Source organism: Triticum aestivum, chromosome 7B, assembly GCF_018294505.1.
Source record: "Triticum aestivum cultivar Chinese Spring chromosome 7B, IWGSC CS RefSeq v2.1, whole genome shotgun sequence".
Classification (NCBI taxonomy): domain Eukaryota; kingdom Viridiplantae; phylum Streptophyta; class Magnoliopsida; order Poales; family Poaceae; genus Triticum; species Triticum aestivum.
In genome coordinates this window covers 735,098,734-735,122,831 of record NC_057813.1, presented here as the reverse complement: position 1 = coordinate 735,122,831, position 24,098 = coordinate 735,098,734, and the positions used below count along the sequence as shown (strand labels likewise).

Here is a 24,098-nt window from a genome sequence, read left to right as displayed (position 1 = left end):
GGGGTGCAGGTTAACCGTGGAATTCAGGTGGTTCGTGCTTTAGAGGGATGGTCAGGGAGAGTGGCAAGCTCGACGGTGTGGGGAGGTCGATAGGAGGACGGGAGCGTTGCTAAACTGATTTTCGGAAGAAGAAACAAAAAGCTGATGGTTCGCCTAATGATACGTGAGACGGTTTTCGGAAGAAGAAACAAAAGGCAGAATGTCGAAGAAGGCCATATGCCTTTTAGTTTTGCATCCGACGGCCAAAAACGAATAGACTGATCCATAATGAGTTTTCGGTCGATTGACCCCTAATAGTGGTATATGGTGTACTGCAATGCATGCATGGACTGACCCATCGATGATTCTACACGTACCTACTTAACATCTTTTTTTTTACATCAAGTTTAGAATGCTTACCACGAGTGCGTACCAACATCTGACATGCAAAACATGCAACCGCGTTGTCAATTATCAGCTTAGTTGTATGCTTATATATAAACAAACAAGAGAAACTGTACATTGATTGTGAGGTGTCCTTGTGATCAATAGTGGGTCCATCTGGCCACATGCAAGTATGCATGCAGTGCATGGTACCGTGAGAAGTTGGATCCGACATCACACACTCACACATAGCACGGTAGTTTGTGATCACCCGATATCGATCGATCTGCTTTGCTAGCTGACAATTCGGTTTAATGATCATGTCCACACGTGTTGCGCGTCCTGCAACGCCTGTATAATTAACTAATCTGCATATATTAAATAATTAGAGCAACTCCAACTAGCCGGTACGGCGAATTTGTCCGCTTTTTATTCGTTTGGATCAGCCCCGTCCGGTGTTCGACCTGTTTTAGATTTAGGTGGGCAGTGCGCCCAATGCGCCGACCCATTTCATGCCTGCAATCAACATTTAAATAAAAGGCCCGTGGCCGATCATGCCAGCGGCCATGTCTCATGCCGGCACCATGCCAGCACCGGCATACAATGCCGACTTCAAAAAATAACACCACAGTTCATGCTCGCCAACCGGCCGGCACACATGCCAGCACACAAAAAAGAGTGGGACTTGAGTTCGACCACGCCATCGCGGCCCCGTGGTCATGCTAGCACACCTGCCGGTATACAAAAAAGATGGCGCTCGCCGCCATAGATCACTCGTCGTGGAACTTGAGCATGTCGGCCTGCATCTTCTCGAACCACAGCCTCTTCCTTGGCGACACGGTGTTGAGATCCACCTTCATGATCTCCACCCCGGTCATCATGCTCATGAGAGCCACTTCTTTCGCCTTGGTCTCGGCGTTGGCGGCCTCGATCTCTAGCATCTTGGCTTGCTTCTCCGCCTCCATCTCAAGCATCCGTGCTTGCTTCTCCGCCTCAATGTCAAGCCTCCTCCTTTGGATCTCCATGAAGGCATTCATTTGCTCTTCCCTTTCTTGCTGGCGCTTCTCCTCCCTTGAGTCATTCTTGGTGATCATGTCCTCCACGGTTGCGATCAAGGCGATCGATGCCGCATCCCGCTTGTCCTCCTTCTTGGAGTTGGTCTTCCCCCACGGCCGAGCCTTCTCGCCGTCCCCAACCTCCTCCACGGCTTGCTTCCCACCACATGACTTGAGAGCGGCATATTGCGCCTTGAACTTCTCCTCGTCTTTGATCACCCTAAAGCAATGGGAGAGGTTGAAGCACTTGTCATTCTGTTGGACCTTGAATGCATCCAAAGCTTGAAATGCCTACAAATGTATTTCATGCAAGATTGGCAAAATGGAATGCACACGAACACGCAAGCATAAACTTGATGACACAAAAAGAGGGCGTCTTGCTAGCATACCATGTCTTGCATGCCGATGCCGCTCACGGGGCGGGTCTTGACGCTCTCAAAAGTGGCACAAAACTTGTTGCACTCTTGTTGGATGACCCTCCATCGCTTTGAAATGGACACCCACCCACACGCACTTACTATTTGGTACGGTGGAAATTCTTGCGCTCATGGAACTCACGGTGGACACGAATCCAAAAAGGTGAATGCTTTTGTTCGGCGCCCGTCTGGGGTCTTGCCCAATGTCTCTCCAACACTCGCAAAGAAGCTTGTCCTCGGCTGCCGTGTATGCCTTGGTCCGCTTGCTCTTGTGCTTCGGCTTCGGCCCGGTGGCTTGGTTGGAGAGCTCGTCCTCGAACAAAGGCTCCCCTTCGATGTCGCACTCGTCCTCTTCCTCTAGCCCGTAGTCCTCCGGAAACTCTTGGTCGAGAGGGAAGCCGTCCAGGTCCAGGCCGACCTGATCGCGCATGAAGGCCGCCTGATCTTCATTATAGCCAGCGGACGGCGTGAACACCCCTGGCTGTCCTGGCTTTGTGTCTCATCGGGATCGAAGCCAGCAGCCTGTGCACCACCCTCGAAGATCATGTTCTGCATGTAGTCGTCGTCGCCGGCGGCCGGCATTCCGTCGAACATGTTGTGTGCGTCCGGCAGATGGTCGGCTGGCGTCTGTCGCGCGCGTTTCCTCGCACCTTGGCTGACGAGCCACTGGCCACCGGTGTGGCGTTGAGGTCGATGGGCGCGGGCGAGGGCGTGGAAGGCGCGACCACACTCACGTCGGGCAAGCACTCCGCGGAGAGGCGGGAGGCCTGCGGGTAGACGTGGAAGCCGGGCACCGGGGTGCAAGCCGACGCACAGCGCGAGTCGGGCAGCACCGTCCAAGGGAAGGCAGATGAGCCGGTGCTGGCCGCGGCGGCCATGGCGGTGTAGACGAGGCTGTGCTGGCTAGGGTTTAACCCCATCATGTAGAGCGCCTCCCTTGTTGCCGCCGCGACGCGGGCGTTGGTGACCTCCTGCTGCGCGGCGGCGGCGACGACGGCCGCCGCGATAGCTTCATTCCTCGCGTCCGCCGCGTGCCTCCGGTCCTTGCTCTTGGTCGACTCCTTTGCCCGTTGTTTGGGAGACAGCACCTTCTTCGGCTTGGGCGCGGTGGTCTTGCGGGGGGGCGCGAGGCTTGCCTTTGCCGGATGAGGCGAGGGAGGCGAGGCTGGCAGCGGCCTCGAGGTCATCGTTCATGGCGGGGGTGGGGCGGGAGCGCGCGCGGGCGGGTGGGATTTTTGGGTGGAATGGAGAGAAAATGGTGGAGGCCGCCACCGACCAGCGGGTCCGGGGAGAGGAGTAGGCGCGCGCGCGTCCGTCTCGTGTCCGCGCCGACGCAAATCCGGCTCAAAAGGCCCCGGAATGGGTCGGCAGGCGGACGCCAAGCGGACGCGCGTCCGTTTGGGTCGGCGCGTTGGGCCGATTTTTGTGTCTGCGCCGACCCATACGGACGCCAGTGGACGAAATGGGTCGCCCCATTCGAGTTGCTCTTCACCAACCCATGTTAGCTTTATATTTGGAGAAAAAGGAAGCATGAACTTCGAGGATCAAATCAAACAGCGTACCCTTCGGCCTGGTAGGCGAGGGCACCTAAGCGCTATGCTTTCTTCGTGCCTCCTGTCGGAGCCGTCGCCGGTCTATCTCGTCTTCTATAGTCTTAAGGCCATGGAAGCGCGGTGGATCCCGGTTCTTGCCGACGAGAGGGATTCATTTTGGTTCTTTAAATTTTGTTAGGATTTGTGCCTTGCTTAGAGAGGCGAGATGGCAACAGGACAACTCTTTGAAGGCGAAATAAGGTTCTCCCCGCCTAGCCCCCGTTTCAGTAGTGTTTCTAGCATCGTCGGAGGATGTGTGGAGGATTGTCTCCGATGGATCTCACGGAATTCAGTCGGCGTTTGTCTTCAATGGATCCACGTGAATCCGATCTTCATTTGTCCGTGTTCATGTGTCTACAGGTTGGATCCTTCTGATCTACGCATCTCTTCATCAACGGCGGTTGCTGTCCTGGTGCACTGGTTCTATGTGGCCTTAGCACGACGACTTCCCGACTAGCTATCTACTACAATAAGGTTTGCCCGACTCCGATGAGGGACGGGTGATGGTGGCGGCGTGCCTTTGGCTCACTAGGTGGTCTACAGACCTGAATGTATTTTGTACTTCTGGTGTTCTTTGTACAGTACTACCTTGAAAGTTGATGAATAAATCAGAAGTTTTCCTCGAAAAAAAGAATGAGCTCGCATAAAAAAGAATGAGATTATGCCATTCAATTGGAATGGATCTCTTTGGCAAAAAAAAAATTATTGAAAGCATCACAAAATGTTAGTTATCACCCTTCATATTTGGTAAAATTCAGGAAAATGGGGTTGCTAACGTCGAGGTGCCAAACAACTCTGTTGATAAGAGCTCTTGGTACTGTCTTTCTAGTGAAAAGATACAAACATGCAATAAAAAGAAATTTATTGTGGCCCATGGAATAGGTTAAAAACCCGATATAATTGTGCAAGACCAAAAAATCTTGAAAAGAGAAAAACTGCCCCCCAACATTGCTCCGTGTGACCGTGAGTGGTACGGGCGGCACTCCCATAATCTATAGCCCAACCACCTCTCCTCTTTCCTCCTTCCCTCCCGCCGCCGCCAGCAAAGCTCGTGTGGTTGATGCGGCAGCGGGGCCTCTACTAGTAGCCGTCTTCTCCCATGGGCGCGTGATTCCGTGGCGCTGATGGCTTGATATGGGGCCTCGGTAGATGACACGCGGCAATGGCGGAGCATCACACACTGACGGTATGGGAAACCCCCAGTACCCTCGGTAGAGTGGCAAACGTGGCCAGAATTACCAGAAGGGAGCTCACACAAGGGGATTACCCAGATTCGGGCCCTCATGGTGAGAAGGTCGGGGCGGTGTGCTATGAGCAGGGACGGAGCCAGGATTTAGGCATAGGGGGGCCGAGACGTCAACGAAGGCAAAAGAAAATTTGTGCTTCACAATTTTCCAATAGTTTTATATCTAAGCTATGTCAACACACTAGACACACATTTTTTTCTCTCGCAGCTGGAGTGTGGGAAGCTATAGTTAACATTGGTCAATAATGCCACATACATGCCAAGTAGACGAAGTTGGCCAATATAAAATCACAAAATCAAAATATTTAAAATCTAATGCATCAAATTGACATGATACAAGATGAGAATAGAGATTAGTAGACAATATGATATGTTGACCTTGGCTAGTTCATTTACAGCCTAAAGAATCGATATGAATGAAGCAGACAAGCACCCTGCATAGCCGTCGCAATCCAATCTTGCAGGAAGAGCAGAGGCGCGCAGGCCACAGGGGCGCATGACGGCGGCAGCGCAACCCTAACCCATGCAAAGGCTAATCACGGAAGAAATTCCCAGCGCCGGCTCCTGCTCCTGCTCATCCCCCTGGCTCTGCCACTGGCTATGACGTGGCCCGACGTGCTTAAGATCTAGGTTGCTGCCTTCAGATCGGCCGGTGGCAGCGGCCATCAGCCAATTGGTTGGTGCGGCGTGCGCCGTCTGCAGTGGTGTCACCTTGCTCGTGGGTGCATTCTTTGCCGACTGCAGTAGTGGGTGCTCCTCGGTCCGATGTAGCGCATAGTTGGTAGCTTTGGTGGGAGCGACTACCGGTGGCCAGGCACATGGCGTGACGGTCGGATCTAATGCCGGGCAGGCGCTACTTTGGTGGTGTCCATAGCGGCCCAGACGTGGTTGCCCTGATTCAGATTTGGACGGGTCTAGATCTGGTCAGCCGGATGGTAGTGGATGTAGACTGTGTTGCAGCGACCTCCTGCGGCTCCACGACGGGGTTGGTCGCTGACAGGTCTTCAGGATAGTTCATCTTTCTAGATCCGATGATTGACTTTGGCGGAGAGATGTAGACTATGGACAAAGGATTGATGCGGAGAGATGGTTGTGAAGTGGCGGTGGTCGCACATCACATGTGGTTGTTGGTCTTGGTGGTTGGATCTGGTGACGGCTGTGTTTGAGTATCGCCCCCTTCTTAAAAGTGTTGGTGTTGAAGAACCTTGTTATTTGTGTGGTGTCTTGAGATGGTTGGTGCGGATATGACAATTATTATAGTTTTCCGACCGCGGGTCTGATCGCTTTGTTTTTTTTTTCTCAGCTAGACTAGCCCTGGTCTTATATGGCTTTGGTAGGTGCCGGTGTGTTTGTATGTGTTTTGGTGTTAACTGCATGCATCCTAACTATGATGAGCGGGTGTGTTGTACCTATCTATGCTTTTTAGTTTTGTAGGCCCATTTGCAGTCAATGGGTCCTTACCAAATGCCAGGTTTTATCTATTCACCATCCCTAGCACCACTCCATTCTTTTTTGCGCAAGGGCATCATCTCTACTCCTAATGGAGCAGTTGGTAGTCTCGCTTCCAGGTTTTTTTCGTCCCACCTACCATGGTTTTTTTTCGTCCCACCTACCATGGTTTTTTTTCAACCGGTTTTTTTCATCACACCATCCCCACCCCTACCCCACCCCATTCACCGCACGCAGTCAGGTTCCGTTTCCCCCCTTACGTCCCCGATTCATGCATGACAATCAATTCTTTCCAAACGCAATCATGCATGACAATCAATTCTTTCCAAACGCAATCAATTAACTTAAGGTAACCAGACACAATCAATTCAATAAAATGGAGCGATATCTCGACGATTTTCTTGCTCCCGATATATAATGGTGCTAGCCAATCTGTTAACAAATGAGAAGGAAACAATCACGTGTATGTAGGGAAGATAATCGTGGAGATTGCAGGGCGGTTAAGGCCGTGCGTCACATGCAGGAAGGATTTCCCGAGTTCAGCGAAAGAGAAGGAAATCTGAGTTGGTGAATAGTCTCCACGATTTATTTTCGTCTGGCTTTTTTTTGTCTGGTTTTTCTTCGTCCCACCTCCCACCACCACCCTCTCACCGGTTTTCCTCTTTTCTCGTCTAACCGGCAACACCCAATGTATTTATGGTAATCAATCACAATTAATCCACGTATGGTAAGGCTATAAACTCAGAAATCTCAAATATGATTATTATAGTAATAATTCCATCCAGGTATGGTAAGGTCATAACTCAGGAAATTTCGAATATGGTAATTATATGGCAATAAATCAATCCAGGTATGGTAAGGCTATAAATATAAAGGAAAACTATTCCTGTGAGACATCTAATACATGGCTTTCGTCAGACTAGCATCTCACCAATCGTTTTGGAGCCATGCATCCAACAAGACCTGGCTGTACTATATAACCCCTCCGAATCATCCTCACATCCACCATCAAACCCTAATCAACTACCTCGCCACCCTCTCTGCCACACCTGCCATCTGGATCCTCCTCGCTTCAACCTCGCTCTTATCGCACCACCGCATCTACGTTCGACCAGCAAGTCCTCCGGCAAGAACGCACACACCATGTCGCCTTGATGGCTAAGCATGTGCATGTGTGCTTCATGCCCCCACAACGCTCCTTGTGATCCGTTCGTCGCGCTGCATCCCCAATCTGGCCGGTGTGGCACTGTAATTTCGCCGGTGTGCAGACCTTCGTTTCCTCTGCTACTCCTCGTCAGACATTTTGTATTGCTGCTTGAAGTGGTATGGTCGTGCTCTGCTCGTTGAAGCCTGTAATTGGGGTTGCATGCTATAGACTCATGAGGTCCCTTTTCAATGTGGCTGCGTGGTAGCGATGCTCTCATGCGTGCTACGTCGGCTGTGCTCCAGCGGTCTTGCATTTGGCCGGGTTGAAGGATACCATATGTGTAGTAGCCACACGTGATTCAGATTTTGTTCACATTGGAAGTACAAGTGATTGTTGTTGGAAACAAATTTCCACCCTTTTGGAAGCATAATTTTCTTCGGTCAAAATGTATATGTAAAATTATTGGTATACTTTCTACCTGCAATTCAATTACCTATCAATGGTGTATCCAACATTGCTCTATTTTTCTTCCTACACATAAGAAAAATCTCTATTCCTAAGGGAGCAGTTGGTAGTCTCGCTTCCAGGTTTTTTTAGTCCCACCTTCCATGGTTTTTTTTCGTCCTAAAAAAATCTACGAAATTTCGTAGGTTAACCAGGGACAACTCCCACCTCCCAGGTTTTTTTCGTCCCACCTCCCATGTTTTTTTGGTACCTCGTCCCACCTCACACTAAGCCGCCACGAACCGCAAAAACCGCCTACCTTAGCCAAATCAACAAATCTCTCTCATTAATGCAATTTTCTTTAGAAAACAAATAATGGATTCTTTCCTACCTTAGCCAAATCAACGGATCTTTTCTATTAATGCAATTTGCTTTAGCAAACAAATAATAGATTCTTTCCTACCTTAGCCAAATCAACGGATCCCTCCCATTAATGCAATTTGCTTTAGCAAACAAATAATAGATTCTTTCCTACCTTAACCAAATCTACGAAATCTCTCTCATTAATGCAATTTGCTTTAGGAAACAAATAATAGATTTTCAGGAAACAAATAATCTCTAATCTCTAATAATTTCTACTCCTAAGGAAACAGTTGGTAGTCTCCTCCCACCTTCCATGGTTTTTTTTGGTACCTCCTCCCACCTTCGCTGGTTTTTTTTCGTAGATTTTTTTCGTTCCCTCCCCTCACTTCATCGGTTTATTTTCGCGTCACCCTCTCACACAACAAAAGAAATCTAAACAGATCAGAACTTTTCATATTGGCGCAAGTTATTTAGTAATGTAGAATCAATCACGAACAATCTCTAAAGATCAAATCTAAATTAATTAACCTTACCTTAAATCACTCAGTTACATTAATTAGAAAACAAATAATTGATTTTCAAAAAATCGCTCAATCACGTAAACCTTACCTTAACTCACGGATGGTAATCAATCTCCAAACAAAGGAAACAATACATCGAGGGAGCAGTAAACAAACTCCCTTTCTTATGACATGTATATGATCTTTCCTTCCCTCTACGTTGTCGAGCGTTCTTGATTCTCGAGGCCGATGCTTGGGCTGCGTCACTGGGTCGCGACGGTGCTGGAGGACGAGGACGGCGAGGCCGGGTGCCGCGGCACCACGTTGGCCGCGGCCGGTGAAGGGGGCAAAGAAGGGCGGCTTCCCTGGCCCTGGCCATGGCCGTGACCCTGTGAGTTGGTGCGGTGGAAGTGGCACTTGAAGGACACGGCGTGGGTGGCCGACGCGCAGACGCGCTTGGAAGCGGGCCCGTGGCCCGTGACGGACGGCGCCGACGCCGACCCGGGCCACCTCCTCCGCGTATTCTTGGAGCTGTGGCTGGCCGATTTACATGAAATTAATTCCCTCGGTTGTGGTGGCAAATATAATACACATAATCCATATTGTTATGTACTAGCTTGTGTGTGTGAAATAGATGGATTATGGTCCCGTAGCCAATAAGATGGATATGTGTGTGTTAGAGAGAGAGAGAGGGAGAGGGGGAGAGAGTGAGGAAGAGGGAGGCAGAGAGTGTGTGTGAGGAATTGATGATAAAAAAGGTCGCCAATGTCACTTGATATATATGAGAGTGTGTGTGAGGAATTGAGGAATTGAAAGTTAATGTGGCCCCGTTGCAACGCACGGGTGTTCTTCTAGTGTAACTGAGTAGGCAGGTTCATCAGTGCTGGTAAGATAAACACGTTTGCGACTTTCATACCTTACAGGTACCGTCTTTATATTCTTTTAGCTTGAAAACACTAACTAGATTGTGACCTGGTATTGCGATGAGCTTCTCCGCCGATTCTCCCATCGGGTTGCCGCCCCGAAGCGGCGGAGGGAATGAGCGCCTCGTCCGAGGCCGGCCTGTGCCTACGTGCGCGCCCGTCGGCGAACTCGCCCCGCCGGCGACGCGTGGAGGAGGAGGAATGAGGCGGAGTGGAGGAGGGCATCAGCGACGCGGTGGATCGGACCGAGGTGGGCGTGCGGCGCCAGAGCGGGAGGGGGTGCGGGTCGCTGTGGTGTGGTAAGACGAACTGCACTTTGAAAATGTTTACTCCCGTACTGCTAGATTACAAGGGGAATGAATGGCTTCAAAGTTCTTTAAAAAAAAGAGAGAAAATGTATTGTTTTGAGATTGAAATCCTTAAAATTTGATGAAATCGCCTTTTACTCGTTTTTCGCAAGAGAGATGCGTAAATGTTAGTAGTAGTTTCTGATTCGTAATGCTTAACTATGCCCATCAGACCCAAATATGGATGCACTTCCTTGCAAAGCAGATGTAGCTCACATCACATGGATGTGTTTGATAACAACTTGAATCGAATTTGAGAGGCTGGCACGATGGATTTCTATGATCTTGTCAGCTTTAAGCCTATCTGCTTGAAACATAAATGAAAAGGAAAGCCCTTCAGGGATATTTGAAGTGGAAACAGTTTCATCATTAGTTCATCCCTCGGTGCTGCTTCTGACATTCAATTACTCTAGATGTTTAGTTCACTGGATTGTGACACAGACTCGATAAGGTAGCTGTCTTCTCTGAACTCAACTTTTCTGTGTGGCCATGGCCTCCGGTATCACTTTCTTGTCTGTATTTCTGGGCTGTTTTGCACTTCTCCAACAATACTCAAGAACATCAGAGCCAAGTGCTTTGTCACCATTTCTTGCAGAAAAACGGTCCACCTAATCTATATGCTTCAGAGGGATTTTTGCTTCCCTACAAACTGGGTGCGCAACTTCAGTTGGATATCTTAATGGCATCTCAGTTTCAATACCAACATCAACATCAGGCTACCTCTGTGATAGGGTTTATTAAACATGCTTTTCTTTAAGACGAAACTCTGTAACAATTCAAAAGCAAAACAGAGTATTCGCACATTTGGCTTCTGCTTATATAATTAAAGCACATTAATTATTGTGGGCCGGCTTCTTCCATATAGGATGGAGCCCAAATCTGGTTTTGGATATACACTTTGATTAGAAATAAACATGAGCATGGATCCTCTTACTTTTTGCTTCCTCAACATCACCACACGGCTACTGCAACAAAAAAGAAAGCAAAGAACCCAACAAATGGAGAAGACCATGAGTCAGCGGGGAAGCTGTACATGTGCAGTTGGACGCAGCAGCAGATCCACCTTCTTTCGCGCCGTTACTCCGAAGGCTTCTGTCATGTCCAGTTCGCTCGGAAGAATGCCATCGGGAAGACTCCAGTCAAAATAAAACAGAAGGCTTGCGAGAGCTAGCTCAATATTCGCAATCCCAAACAGCATCCCGGGGCAGATTCGTCGACCGGCGCCGAACGGAATGAACTCGAAGTTGTTGCCTTTGTAATCTCTCACACTGCTCATAAATCTCTCCGGCACGAATGCTTCCGGTTCGTCCCAGCATTCCGGGTCCCTGGAGATAGCCCAAGCATTCACCAGCACCGTAGTCCCCTTGGGCACGTCATAGCCGAGTATCTTGCAGTTTTCTTGGCACTCCCTTGGCATCAGTAATGGCCCAGGAGTGTGCAACCGTAGGGTCTCCTTGATGACACACTGCAAGTAACTCAGCTCACCGAGACCCTCCTCAAATACCTTCATTTGTCCCATGAAGGCTGCCCTGACCTCAGCTTGCGCCCTGGACATCACGCTCGGGTTTCGCATCAGCTCGGCCATTGCCCACTGCAGCGTCGTTGTTGCTGTCTCGCTCCCACCTGCAAAGAGATCCTGTTCTTTTTCCTGTTAGTAAAACCATGGAAAAATAGCACTCTGCTTTCTTTCATTTGAGAAGCTGGTACTAGCAGCAGCTGCAGGAAGAATAGAACAACTTACGAAAGTCACTGCATTGATGTTGCTCATCGTGAGGGGAAACTGAAGGTTGTCTTCTCCTTGAATCCTCAAGAGAACATCCATCAAATCTTCCTGGTGCGGTTCATCGGAGGACTTCCTCTCCAGATGCTCTCCTATGACGCGGTCCATGAACGCCATCAAAGAGTCCGGAAACACCGCGGCCTTGCGCAGCGTGCTGCTCAGAGCGAGTGCCAGCCTCGAAGATGGGAACAAATCAGGTAAGCTGAAACCGCCTACCAACCGCACCGCCTCGTCAACGAAGCGGAGCAAGGTGTCGTGCTCCTTGAACCGCCCACCCATGATAGCGTGCACCGTCGTGTCCGTCACGTACATCGCCAGCATCTTGCTCAGGTTCACCACCTGTTCTGACTGGGATGCAGATGAGATGGACCTGATTAATCGGGTAGCCTCCTCCTCACGGATGGGCTGGAATGAACTGATGCGCTTGGCGCTCAGAAGCTCGAGGTAGCAAATCTTGCGCATCTGCCGCCAATGGTCGCCATAGGGAGCAAACGCGATCCCCCGGCCTAGCTCATTGATGACCTTGACGGATGAGCTCATTGGCCTTGTGCAGAAGTTGCTGTCATGCACCTTCATGATCTCCTTGGCAGCCTCCGCGGAGGAGGCAATGATCACTGGATTCTCGCCGAACTTGAGGAGCATCAGAGGGCCATGGCGCCGAGATAGGTCTCGCAAGGCACGGTGCGGGAGGGCGCCAAAGAGATGGTGGAGGCTGCCGATGACGGGAAGCTGCCATGGGCCTGGAGGGAGCCGCAGACCGTGGCTGCGAGGGCCAAAGGAAGCTCTGTAGAGCCGAATCAGGTAGAGAAGAGGAAGAAGAGCTAGCAAATAGTAGTATGCATCATTCTCCATGATTGGGTATGTATACCATAAGGAAGAAGAAGAAGAAGAGCTAGCAAATAGTAGACCTGAGAATCGGTGATTGCTGTGAAAGGAGGATTTATGAAGGATCCAATGCTGCTGCTTCTTTGTTTATTTCTGTGATAATTTCTTGGTTGCTTCCTTATGGTATTTCTTTACTTATATTTCTTGGGGCTGAGAAAAATTATGGTCAAACTAGTGTGATGTCAGTCAGATTATATTACTCACTTGATGCCCTTCCTACATTTTATATACAGGTGTGCTGCAGGTGCAGAATTAAATAGCATGAATAGCTAGTAATCTATACAGTAGACCAGCAGTGCTTACATGTGCAGAACTGAACTGAACTACTACCAGTACTCCTACTACGCAGAAGCACATATAAATAAGCCGTACTGCACCCAACTAACCATCATGTGGACATGACATGGTGCGGACCTGCCGAAACTTGGCATTCGTATGTTATTTCTCAGTCAAAATTAAAATTACTGCCCTTTTACTGGTCACCTAGTGTTCAGTTCTCTCACCGGATCATGCATCTCTCTTCTTTAATAGGTGCATTACTGTCACAAATTTTGGAACTCGACGCTGCACCTGACTCTACTGGAAATAAATAATGTCAAGAAAGTTCTTGATGCCTGTTTACCTTCTTTACCCTGAAAATGCTCTCGTTTTCAGGGGATGAACTCTTCTTTGTGACAATGGACCTGATCTGTATCTGCAACACAGCCGCTGTTTTGGAGGCTTCCATCCCCCAAGAGAGTGTCAGCAGGTTTCAGGAGATATGCCCCCAAGCCATCAAGACATATCAGAATAAATCCGGTTTGCACGCACTTGTTTTAGAAACAACTCGATGAAAACGGTAGTGTTCATTGGCAGAGTGCTTACACTCCAATGAGTCATTGCTCTGCAAGTAAGAGATAGTTTCAATTCCCATTCCTAGAATCTAGATGTAAACGTACCTATCATCGTGCTCTGTTTTGATGGCAGGATAAATTGGCAGACCCATTTATACACTTGAGCATCCATTGGCTCGGAAGATGAAGGAATCGGCACACACGATAAGTATGTAAACTGTGGTTGTGCGTTCAGAATGTTTGAGCCTTGACCCACTGTGTATACGTTTGATGGGCTCCAAGAACCTTAAGCTGCAGTTATCAACTTTTATCTATTAGTAACCTTTATTACTCCTTCTGTTCACTTTTGTAAGTCATTTCAGACAACTCAAAATAGGCTGTTTTGCACATTGTCTGAAATGTCTTCTAGGTCTTATAAAAGTGAACAGAGGGAGTAGCTTCTACCAACTTATTTGCTGATTATGCAAAAATCATGTAAGCTATTCCTCAACCATCTTAGGCTTGACACTTCCCATGCAAAACTGTCTACCTGGTTGGTTGTCCGAAGTTAGCTGACAAAGCAGTATTCAGGTATAATTCAAGCATATATATCCTTCGCATCTGGTGAAGCTAGTGATATGCGGGTGCTACTCTCCAATAATTTGTGCCTTGTTAAAATAATGATTAACATTTCTCAGTTTCCTTGTCAATCTATGACAGGTAGATTCCAGACCGGTGCGCAGCGCAGGCAGGATCGAAATCCCAAATTTGTGGATGATTTGCTGCTTCATTTTGTCAGTGTGCAACAGAGCAGGCCATAGCCAGTATGAAAATGGCCATCATCAGATGAGTATAATCATGGGATGGGAGTATGAAAATGGCCATCATCAGATGGGTACAATCATGGGATGGGAGTATGAAAATGGCCATCATGAGATGCAAGGGAGATCCAAATCGTCATCGCATTTTTGGCATGATCGATCTGCCACACCCTTGTTGAACATGTTTAAATTCAGTTATATGAGAAATGTCAGTCAGGGTTAACTTTTCAAGGTTAATCACTATGGATTTTTACTTTTGTGAGGAGCAGATTTTTACCACTGTGCCCTGTATATATGCCTAAGACATCATTTGTAGTTTCGTACAGAATCTTGCTCCAGTTGCGGCTAACAATTTTGGCCAAATTGTGGCTCGCTGATGTGGCACACATTTTTCACTGTTTTACTGACGATGGATTCAGCATCTGTTAAAGAATGGGAATTTTGGAAGCTTTGCAGAAATTCAGGTAGCAAATGCAGTGCACTTGGAATCTGAACGTCGTCGCCAATCACAGTTACTCTTAGATTTTTGTATAGCCCTTTCTTTCTAAGTTCCGATAAACCTATTAAGCATGGCGTGTCGTGCTTAACGTTGCCCCAATATGAGTTTGCCGATATTTTTTGAAGGGCTAACAGGAGCCGCGACAAATTTTGTGATTTTGAAGGTCATTTTGTGATTTCCAGAGTATGCATGCCTTGGTGACCATGACAAATGCAATGGTGGCGACAATGACACAAATGTTTTTGTCACTAGGGTATGTGCGTTAAGCTCTACCCCTCTTGAGGCTTCACTGGGGTTAATAGGCAACACAGACACAATAATGCATGCTGACCTGGCTGATGTCACCTAATTGACCTTCCTCCAGGAAAAACAAACCCAATTTCCCTTGACTAAACAATGCTGAAATTGTTCTTATGATCGATCTCCCTTGAAAATCGCCGAAAACAACTCAATCTAGTTCCCGAACACCGGTGCCATCCCCGATACCAGGAGCAAGAGGCGAGCTAACGACAGGCACCCAGGACACAAGAGGATAGTTTAGGTTTGTTTTGGAGACTTAAAGCTGAAATCTGATTCCACACAGAGCCCATGAACCAATTCAGAAACAGCTCTGTCGGTGCAACATTACAGGGATCATGCGTAGTATAACTAGAAGCACGAGTAGAATAAAAGGAGCACGGCAGTGCTTATTTCAAACTCTTTTAATACCTAACTGAAAAATACCCACAAAAAAAGAGCACTTTTGTGATCTAAAAAGAAAACCTCTTACAAAATAATGAAAATTATGATCCAAGCACAGCGCGTTTGATGATGTCCTAAAAGTAACTAGCATTCAAAGAAGTGACATGTGTTCATCCATGTAGCAGCAAGGATTTTATTTCAAACCATTGGTAGCAAAGAAATAGAAAATGATTTGCAGCATTACATCATCAGCAGAATTTCACACACAAGTGGTCGTATAGTAAATCACTGCGAATAAGATGCTTATAATTCCTATGGCTGCTAATAGAAGATAAAAGTTTAAGCCTCAGGATGATTTCGAGAAAAGTTTTGCTGCATGATAATCATTGTCCATGTCTTTTACATATTGACCATAGTACCTTAACGCAAACACTACAAGAAGTTAAGAAATGCATGAAGGTAGAAGTTGACCAAACCAGAAACCAGTACATATGACAGAAAGTTGAGTACAAATTTGGATAACTGACCACAGAGAAATCAGTCAAGTTCCCTCCATACTGAACCACCATTGCTCCAAACCGAAAAAACATGCATTCAGCCAGAGAAAATGAGAGCCGGCTACTCCATAGCATGAAGAATTGACTCCGGTCAGAGATCGACTTTTCTTATAAAGGCACCAACAATCTCGTATTAATGTCAAATGTGCAATGACTGTGACTCTGTGAACAACGGCACATAAGGCAAAAATAGCTGCTTGGCACCTGGCAGATAGGATATCACGTTGACTTGCCGATTATCCATATTATAGCACATGAATGTGATACCCCCCGCAATGATGAAAACCAAGTCACATTTCGGATGAATTGCAATAAAATCAAAATGCCCATCAAGGTATAAATCTCTCCATCCAAATATGTTTGAAGTTTCAATGCTATGCTTCAATATCCAAGGTTCGCCTTGATAGTTCTCCAGAACATAAACTACAAATCGGATGGCAACACCATTTTTATCCCTCTGAAAACTGGCATAGTGCAAGCGGCCCTGCGACCGCTGAATAAAACCATCAGCCAGACCAAAATCATTAACCTCACCACCAGGGACACTGAATTTCATCCACGTTTCTCCCTTTGTGTCGACTGCAGCTACATACTCGAATAACTCGAGGTCAAAGGCACAAAAAAACAGAAGGCCATTAAGAAATACACTTGCCGAGGAGTGCCGATTAGCGAGCCAGGTAGCTTCTCCGATCCATCTCTCCTCCTTATAAACCCACTCTCCAGTTTCAGACGAATACACTGCCACTCCGGAAAGATCAGTGTCCTGACTATAATTGTGCTCATGTACCAACTCAAACACATGGGAATGCGACGATAGGGCCGGGTCGAAGCCCAGACATGTGGTGGCCACCTCGCCAGTGGCCTTGCCGGAGTTGGGCAACACAACCCACTTCTCGGTGGCGGGATTGCACACGACATAACGGAATGCGACAACCCCATCGGAAACGTCGTAGCGGCGGCAGAGGAGGAGGCCGTTGCAGGAGTCCAGCAGATCGACGCGCGGCGGGCGGTGGTTGGGCAGGAAAGTGAAGGAGGTATCAAATGGAGGACGGCGGTCCCCTGAGAGGGTGGTGAAGTGGAAGGGCGGTTCAAGAAGCCGCTCGCCGGTGGTGCTGCTGCCGTAGAAGAAGCCGGCCAGGGTTTGGGGGAGACTTTTGCGGTGGTCGGGGTGGTGGATGAGGCCGAGCCAGTGCTTACAGACGCACTTGCAGCGGCACAGCTCCTTGGCGGGGACGCGCGAGAGGATCTCCACGAGGACGTCATCGGTGAGCCTCTCGGCCGGCGTCCGGCTGGGGAGATCATAGCAAGATCTGCGGAAACGCAAACGGAGGAGAGATCAGCCAAGGAGTAGGGTTTGATGGTGGTTGCTGCTCCGCTTACCGGGCGCGAATCGAAGCGCGGCCTTCCTCCCGGGGTGAGAGCTGCCCGCCACGATAGACATGGCGCGCGACGGCCGGAGGGAGGCGGCGGCGGCGGCGTCGAGCGAGGAATGGAAACTAGGGCTGCGTGGCCGCTGGCGCCTTAGCGAATGGCCCGTGGATCCGCGAGAAAATGGGCTAACTATCACATCTTCAGGCAACGGCCTATCTCAAAAGAAAATGCCGCCCACAACATTTACAACGCTAAAAATCTTCAATCTTTTTGCCTAAAAAATATTCCGACGCGTTTGGTTCGCTGAAAAAAAAGGTGTCTCCCATTCCAACCGTTTCTGAAAGGGAAACGTTTCTATGCGGCAGGGCGGATCCGGCTTGCCTGCTCCCTTCCCATGTTCCCATCCGTGCTCCCACTTCATCCTACGGCTGTCATTTTCTCTTTTTCTTTTCTAATCTAATCATCTCCCCCCCTGATTTTCAGGGGGTGGGGCCGGGCCTTATTTTCTTTCAATTAAATCAAGCCACGTACGCGGGAGCATGGACTGCGGCAGGCCGGCCGAACGCTCCGCCGGTCGCTCGGCCACGCACGCGTCACGCGGCCATGAGGGTCCACATGCACACGTCTCTTTCTTACCCTGTCCTCCACCACACGCATCTTATCCTCTACTCAACAGCCCCCTCTCTCTGTATCCGGGCTCGCCGGGGAAGCCATGGCGCTCGCTAGAGCCTGGATACAGAGAGAGAGAGAGGGGCGAGCGGAGATGGATATTTTTCTTTTATGTTGCTTAGCTCGTCCGTCCTTTCCATCCTCGCTCCAACGACGACCCACTATCCCCACAGATACTAGAGATGGATCATAGGGACGGCGGCGGACGGAGGAGAATCACGTCGGGAGAGCTGCAACCGGCCACACGGGAGCTGCAACCGGCGGACGGAGGAGCTACAATGGGCAGGCGACGGGCGGTGACCACGGCCAACCAAGTGCTACAACGGCGGGGACCAAATGCTGGAATCAGCCTTCAATTTTGCTACTACTGTTGTTTTGGTTTGCTACTGCCAGCGCCTAATTTTACATTTTTGCTACAATCGTTTCTTTTCTTGCTGAAACCAGCACCATTTCTTGTTACTACGAGTGTTTTTAGTCTGCTTGAACCAACGCCCATCTTTTGAAATTTTTGCTCCCACTAGCGTTTTGGTTTGCTGGAACGAGCTTTATTTTTTGCTACCACCGGAAATTTTGAATTGGTGGAACAACGTTCAATTTTGACAATTTGTGCTACGACCGTTTTTTTATTTGCTAGAACCAACGTTAGTTTTTGCTGCCACCGTTGTTTTTGGATGCGATCCAGGGCGTCATCGCTACGGATTCTGCAGGTGGGCGAGGAGGGAGGGATGGGCAGTAGCGGAGAGGGGCGAGCGTCGGCGGCGAGTCGACGACGATGGGATGTGACGTGCGTGCGCAATTCAGAGGAGGGGGAAGGGCCCACCATGGCTCCCTTCTTTTCTTTCTCAGATTCACGTGCGGTGCGAGAAAGACGGCCGAGGAACGAGCCCCATCTACCGACTATGCAGTAGTCAGTCAGACGGCTAGCGCGTGACCGGCCCAAACTTGGGTCGGCGCACCGGCGCCTAGCACTCGCCGCATATTTCGATTCTAGCAGTTCGTAAAACCGTAATTAGCGTTTATTTCGGCCACCGTGGTTTCTGTTAGCACGCTTTCCTATACGACGTTTCACAAAATTGAAACCGCCCGAATGGTCGTGGGGTAGAAGACGGGCTCAGACGAAGGAACCAAACAGTCCGCGTATTACGTAAGAATATTCCGACGCGGCGCTTCCTGGAGACCATACAGCAAATACGTTACCCGCGCGGAACCAAATGCGTCGTTCATTCCGTTTCTTTTCTTGAGGAAAAAAAATTCATTTCAATGCAAGAAAAATAAACCATCTAAGAAAATATTCAAGATCAAAAACAAAATGATTTTCCCATGAGCACCGGAGCTTCCCGAAGTCAGAAGCGAGCTAACTATTTTTTTTCCGAAAGCTTAGAGATGATTGTAATTTGTCTTGGAGGCTAAAATTACTCTCATCTTTCAGATTCGCTCTGCTGGTCCTCACGGTGGCCACATTTCATGCATTCAGTGATATCTTCATTTCATTGAGGAAGTGTGTGATCCTTGGGGTTATGTTTTGACTGATCTTGTTTGTTCTGTGAGGTACTCATAAATCTATGCACAAACTTGAGTCGAGAGAAATGTTATACACCAATAAATTTCTGAAGTTCAAATATTCTTCTTAGCCCTTTGCTTCTAAGTTCTTAAACTGTGGCGGGAGTGGTGCTACGGCTACCAAGGAGGTAGGGTTTCATCCCGCCTTAGAGCACCTCTAGCAGATTCCGTTTACCTCGTCCCGCAAAAATCGATTTAAAGGATACCACAAAACGTTTTGCACTTTTATAGTATGAATTTTGTTCGGGCAGAACAGATCTAGTAAAATATTTTATTGTCCCAGTAAAATTGCACAACCCCCCTTGAAAACGTCCATTAAATAACAATTGGATCCATCTCGACCGCTCCCACCGTGAGGATCTCGTCACGGACAGAGGAGGAGCACGTGTCTTGCCAGTGATAGCGCCGCCGTGCAGCAAGGTGAGGACCACGGGGATGGAAGCGAGGAGCAGGCAGCAACAGCTAGCTCGCGGTGGCAGCTATAGCAGCTAGCTAGCTCATGGCGGCGGCGACAGCTAGCTAGCTCGCTCGATCGCGATGCAGTAGCTAGCTAGCTAAAGGGCAACCACGGCGGCGTGCGGCAGCTCACGAGCGGCGGCACAGAGCCAGTGACATTTGGTCGGAATCAAGCTCGGGAAGCCATGGCGCCGATTGCGAGGAAAGGGGTTGGGGTTGAAATTCCCTCCCGCCAAAGAAAAGGGGATCCTCCAAAACCGAGCGAAATCCTAGATATAGAGGAAATGGGCACGCAGATTCGGATGCCACCAAAGAAATTCCATGACGGCCAGATTTGGAGGGTCTATTCGGGCCGGGGATATGGGGATACAACCCGCAAACCGGCGGTTATTATAGCGGACGGCCTGGTTTGCGGGATCTGCTAGAGATGGCATTAGGGAATGAGGCGTCAGTGTGCTTGTAAATGGGCTAGTTGTATCACATCTCCAGGCGATGGTCTGTCTCAAAAGAAAATCCTTCCGACAAAATTTACAACATTAAAAATCTTTATTCTTTTTTAGAGGAAAGCAAATCTTCATTCTAATCCAATAGAAGAAAACATTCCAAGAAGAAATGTCCATTCATTATTTCCTCTGCAGGTTCACCAACTTTATGTTCCTTTTTTTCGAGAGTACGCGAATGGTGTACCTTATATTTATATAACATAGAAAGATATTTACAAGAGGTTACAAGAGGGGTGAGTACCACAACTCTGTGATCACAACCAACTCCACTCCACTACAGAAACTCTACTACTCGCAATATCGTGACACTCCCGTCCCTCCTGCTAGAACCCACCGCTTTAGCTCCTGAAATATGAGATCTACTTTCCCTAAAAAAAATGAGATCTGCTGTTGCCCAAACATCCCGAATGTTGTTCCCTCTAAACACACGTGTGTTCCGCTGCTTCCAAATCGTCCAACAAATGAGTATAACCAAGGAATTAAACCCTTTCCCTTCCGCCTTCGGGGTACTCTTGCGTCCTGTCATCCACCAATCCACAATTGTAGCCTGAGGAGAGGGGATGATTGCCTGTTCCACGCCACCTTTGAGGAAGCAGGGATACCACATCTATCTCGCAAATACACATTGCAAAAGCAGATGATCTACTCTGTCCTCCTTCTGATCGCCGAAGAAACATGTGGAAGTTTTGTCTTGCAATCCATGCCTAAGCCTCACGTCTGACGTCAATAGGCGATCTTGGACTTCTAACCACATGAAGATCTTGCAGGATAGCAGTGCCCAACACCTCCAAATCATCGAGGAAGATTGGAACCGGATTCCTCCATGACATAACATGTTGTAGGCAGAGGTTGTCGTGTAGTCTCCCTCAACATTCCATGTCCAGATAGCTTTATCCTTTGATCCCGGAACCAATTCGATCTCTATCAACATTTCCCATAGCTGGATGAATTGAGAAAACTCAGCCATGGAGAGATCTCCCTGGCTATCGCTACTCCAGGTATGGACCAATAGCCCCTCGTCGGTCCGTCTTCTATTGATGACCTAAGTTCTCACCTTAGCCTAGATCATCGGGGCTAACACCGATATCTTGACATCATTCATCCATCGATCCTTCTAGAAAAGGGTCCTAGCACCATGGCCAACCTGCCACCTACCGAAAATGTTGAGTGCCTCCAGCACCTGTCGATCTGGTGTCAAACTTAGCCCCTACCAAGTCCTTGTAGCATTTGTCCTCCTTAACCATTCCCAACTCAACCGCATCGTGATTCCCTGTTTATGCAGGTCATTCACTCCTAGCCTTCCGAGGTACTTTTTTCGGCTCACTCTTTGCCAGGAAACTACACATTTGTCAGCACTGACCTCCTCAATAGATGTTAGAATGGCACCCATTGTCTACCCTTTCCAAAGCCCATTTGGGCCCTTCAGCAACCATCAAGTGACGCACGGGTCTTGCCCGCAAGACTTGATTAACAAGAACCAAATGACCTGGCCTTGTAACCATCTTTCACTACCATCCAGGTATTATTCTCAGAGCTACATCTACCATTGACTTCCAATAAGATCTAGTGAGTTGTTTGATGCTAAGTTGTAGCCCTAGATACTTGCAAGGAAAGTGATTGATCTTCCATGGCTCTGCATTTTTCACGAGATCGTCATATCCCTCCTCAGCGCGGAGACGGATTGCTGAGGATTTGGAAAATTCACCTTCAAACCCGAAGCCTGCCAAATATCTGAAGCACTTCTCTGACATAGAAGATGTCAGTCATCGTGGGCTTGATGAAAAGCACCACATCATTTGCATATAGGGAGAGTCCTTGCATAGGGCTGCAACTTTGCATTCTAGTTAGCATATGATGCTATTGTGCCTTCATCACAATAGTTGTTAGAATGTCCAAGCCAATGACAAACAGTACCAGGGAGATGGATTCTCCCAGTCTAAAACCACACACATGCATGAACTTTTCCCCAGCACTTCCGCTCACAACCACTCTCGAGCTAGCTGAGGTGAGAAGAGTTGCAAGCTATGCTAGCCAGCGCTCCGAGAAAAACCATTGCCCGCAACACTTCGAATAGACAAGGCCACGACAGAGAGACAAAAGTACGGGATATGTCAAGGTTGAGCAGTACACCTTTAACCATTCTTCGATGCAGTCTCCTAGCCATCTGCCTCACAAGTAGAAAATTATTGTGAAGATACTTAACACGAATGAACATCGATTGATTGGCATGCACCAACTGTCCCATGCGGGGTCTGAGTCTGTTCGCCAGTAGTTTGGATGCCACCTTGGGGCCGGGAGACTATGGACTAGACGTACCCACGCTACTGCTAAGCGTTGTAACCATAGCGCTGGGTACATAGCCCGCACTACTGCTAAGTGGGGCTCACAAGATGGCCTCGTGTATCCAGAGTAGCAGCGCAGGGTGCATAGCCCATGCTACTACTAAAATATTAGTTGTAGTGCAGGTTTTATACAACGCGTTGCTACTATGGCTAGTCAGGGGTACGGTGGGGACCACTTAGTAGTAGCGCGTGTAGGGAAGCCTAGCGCTAGTGGTACCATTTACCAATAGCACTCGGTTTAGCCCCTCGCTGCTGCTACCTAGCAATAGCACGGTGAAAGCACAAGTACTCCCTGGGTGGTTTTGGTAATTAATGTCAACATATCTTCTGTTGGACTAACTACTTTATCTAGTGTATTTCAGGTAAGTTCAATAGTGGCATGGCATGGACAAGAGGATGTGGAACCCTTCAAAATGCTAAGGACGAGGATTGGCAAAATATCAAGACTCTACATTTTTGGTTAAGTGATCCAAGATCACATTGAGTCCATAGGAAAGCCAATACTATTGAAAGGGGATGAGGTGTTGCTTAATGGTCTTTTTGCTCAAGTGCTTAGTGATATTGCTCCAAAACCCTCAACCACTTTCTCTATCCAAATATGTCCAAACCCTACATTCCAACTCGGTCCCACCAATATTGCCTATTCGGAGTCACCGAGTTCATCTAGAGCCACTACCAAACCCTAACAAATCGTACTAACCGATATGGATCTCGGTATCATCGAGATGGCCTTGCCAACTCTCTATGATTGTTTGCAATTATGTCGGTCCCACCGAGTTTTGCAATCAGTCCCACTGAGATGGCATGTCAACTTCTGTTGCCTTATTTCTTCACTTCGGACCCACCGAGTTGAGGAAATCGGTGCCACCCAAATGAGGTTTTCCCTAGCCATTGCACATCGATCAGTTTGAGATGTTCCAGTCAGTATCATCGAGATTCCTAACGTTCATAACTGTTGTGCAGATCGGTGCCACCGAGATTACTGATCGGTGCCACCGAGATGGACCAAAAGTGTGTAACGGTTGGATTTTTGTGTGGAGGCTATATATACCCCTCCACCCTCTTGTTAAGCGAGAGAGCCATTAGTTCGTTCCTACACTTCCACATCTCATTTTCTGAGAGAGAACCACATACTCATGTGTTGAGATCAAGTGCATCCATTCCAACCATTTGAAACTTGATCTCTATCCTTTCCCAAGTTGCTTTCCATTCAATCCTTTCTTCCACCATAGCCTAATCTGTGAGAGAGAATCGAGTGTTGGGGGAGACTATCATTTGAAGCACAAGAGCAAGGAGTTCATCATAAACACACCGTCT

At 48.3% G+C, this 24,098-nt stretch overlaps 2 protein-coding genes across 2 annotated transcripts; both read right to left on the bottom strand.

Annotated features, from left to right (window-relative positions):
* Window positions 1-10,665: 10,665 nt before the first annotated feature.
* Window positions 10,666-12,488, bottom strand: LOC123161430 (desmethyl-deoxy-podophyllotoxin synthase). The gene is made up of 2 exons (XM_044579263.1): window positions 11,587-12,488; window positions 10,666-11,481 (listed from the first exon to the last, which is right to left on the bottom strand). Exons 1-2 carry the CDS (start codon window positions 12,475-12,477, stop codon window positions 10,861-10,863), a joined length of 1,512 nt encoding a protein of 503 aa, XP_044435198.1. The 5' UTR covers window positions 12,478-12,488; the 3' UTR covers window positions 10,666-10,860.
* Window positions 12,489-15,691: 3,203 nt separating this feature from the next.
* On the bottom strand, window positions 15,692-17,213 carry LOC123158669 (F-box protein At5g07610; the record flags this gene model as incomplete). Its single annotated transcript, XM_044576573.1, has 1 exon — window positions 15,692-17,213. A coding segment is annotated over one exon (1,194 nt), but the record flags the coding sequence as incomplete, so codon positions are not given.
* Between the last annotated feature and the right edge of the window lie 6,885 nt (window positions 17,214-24,098).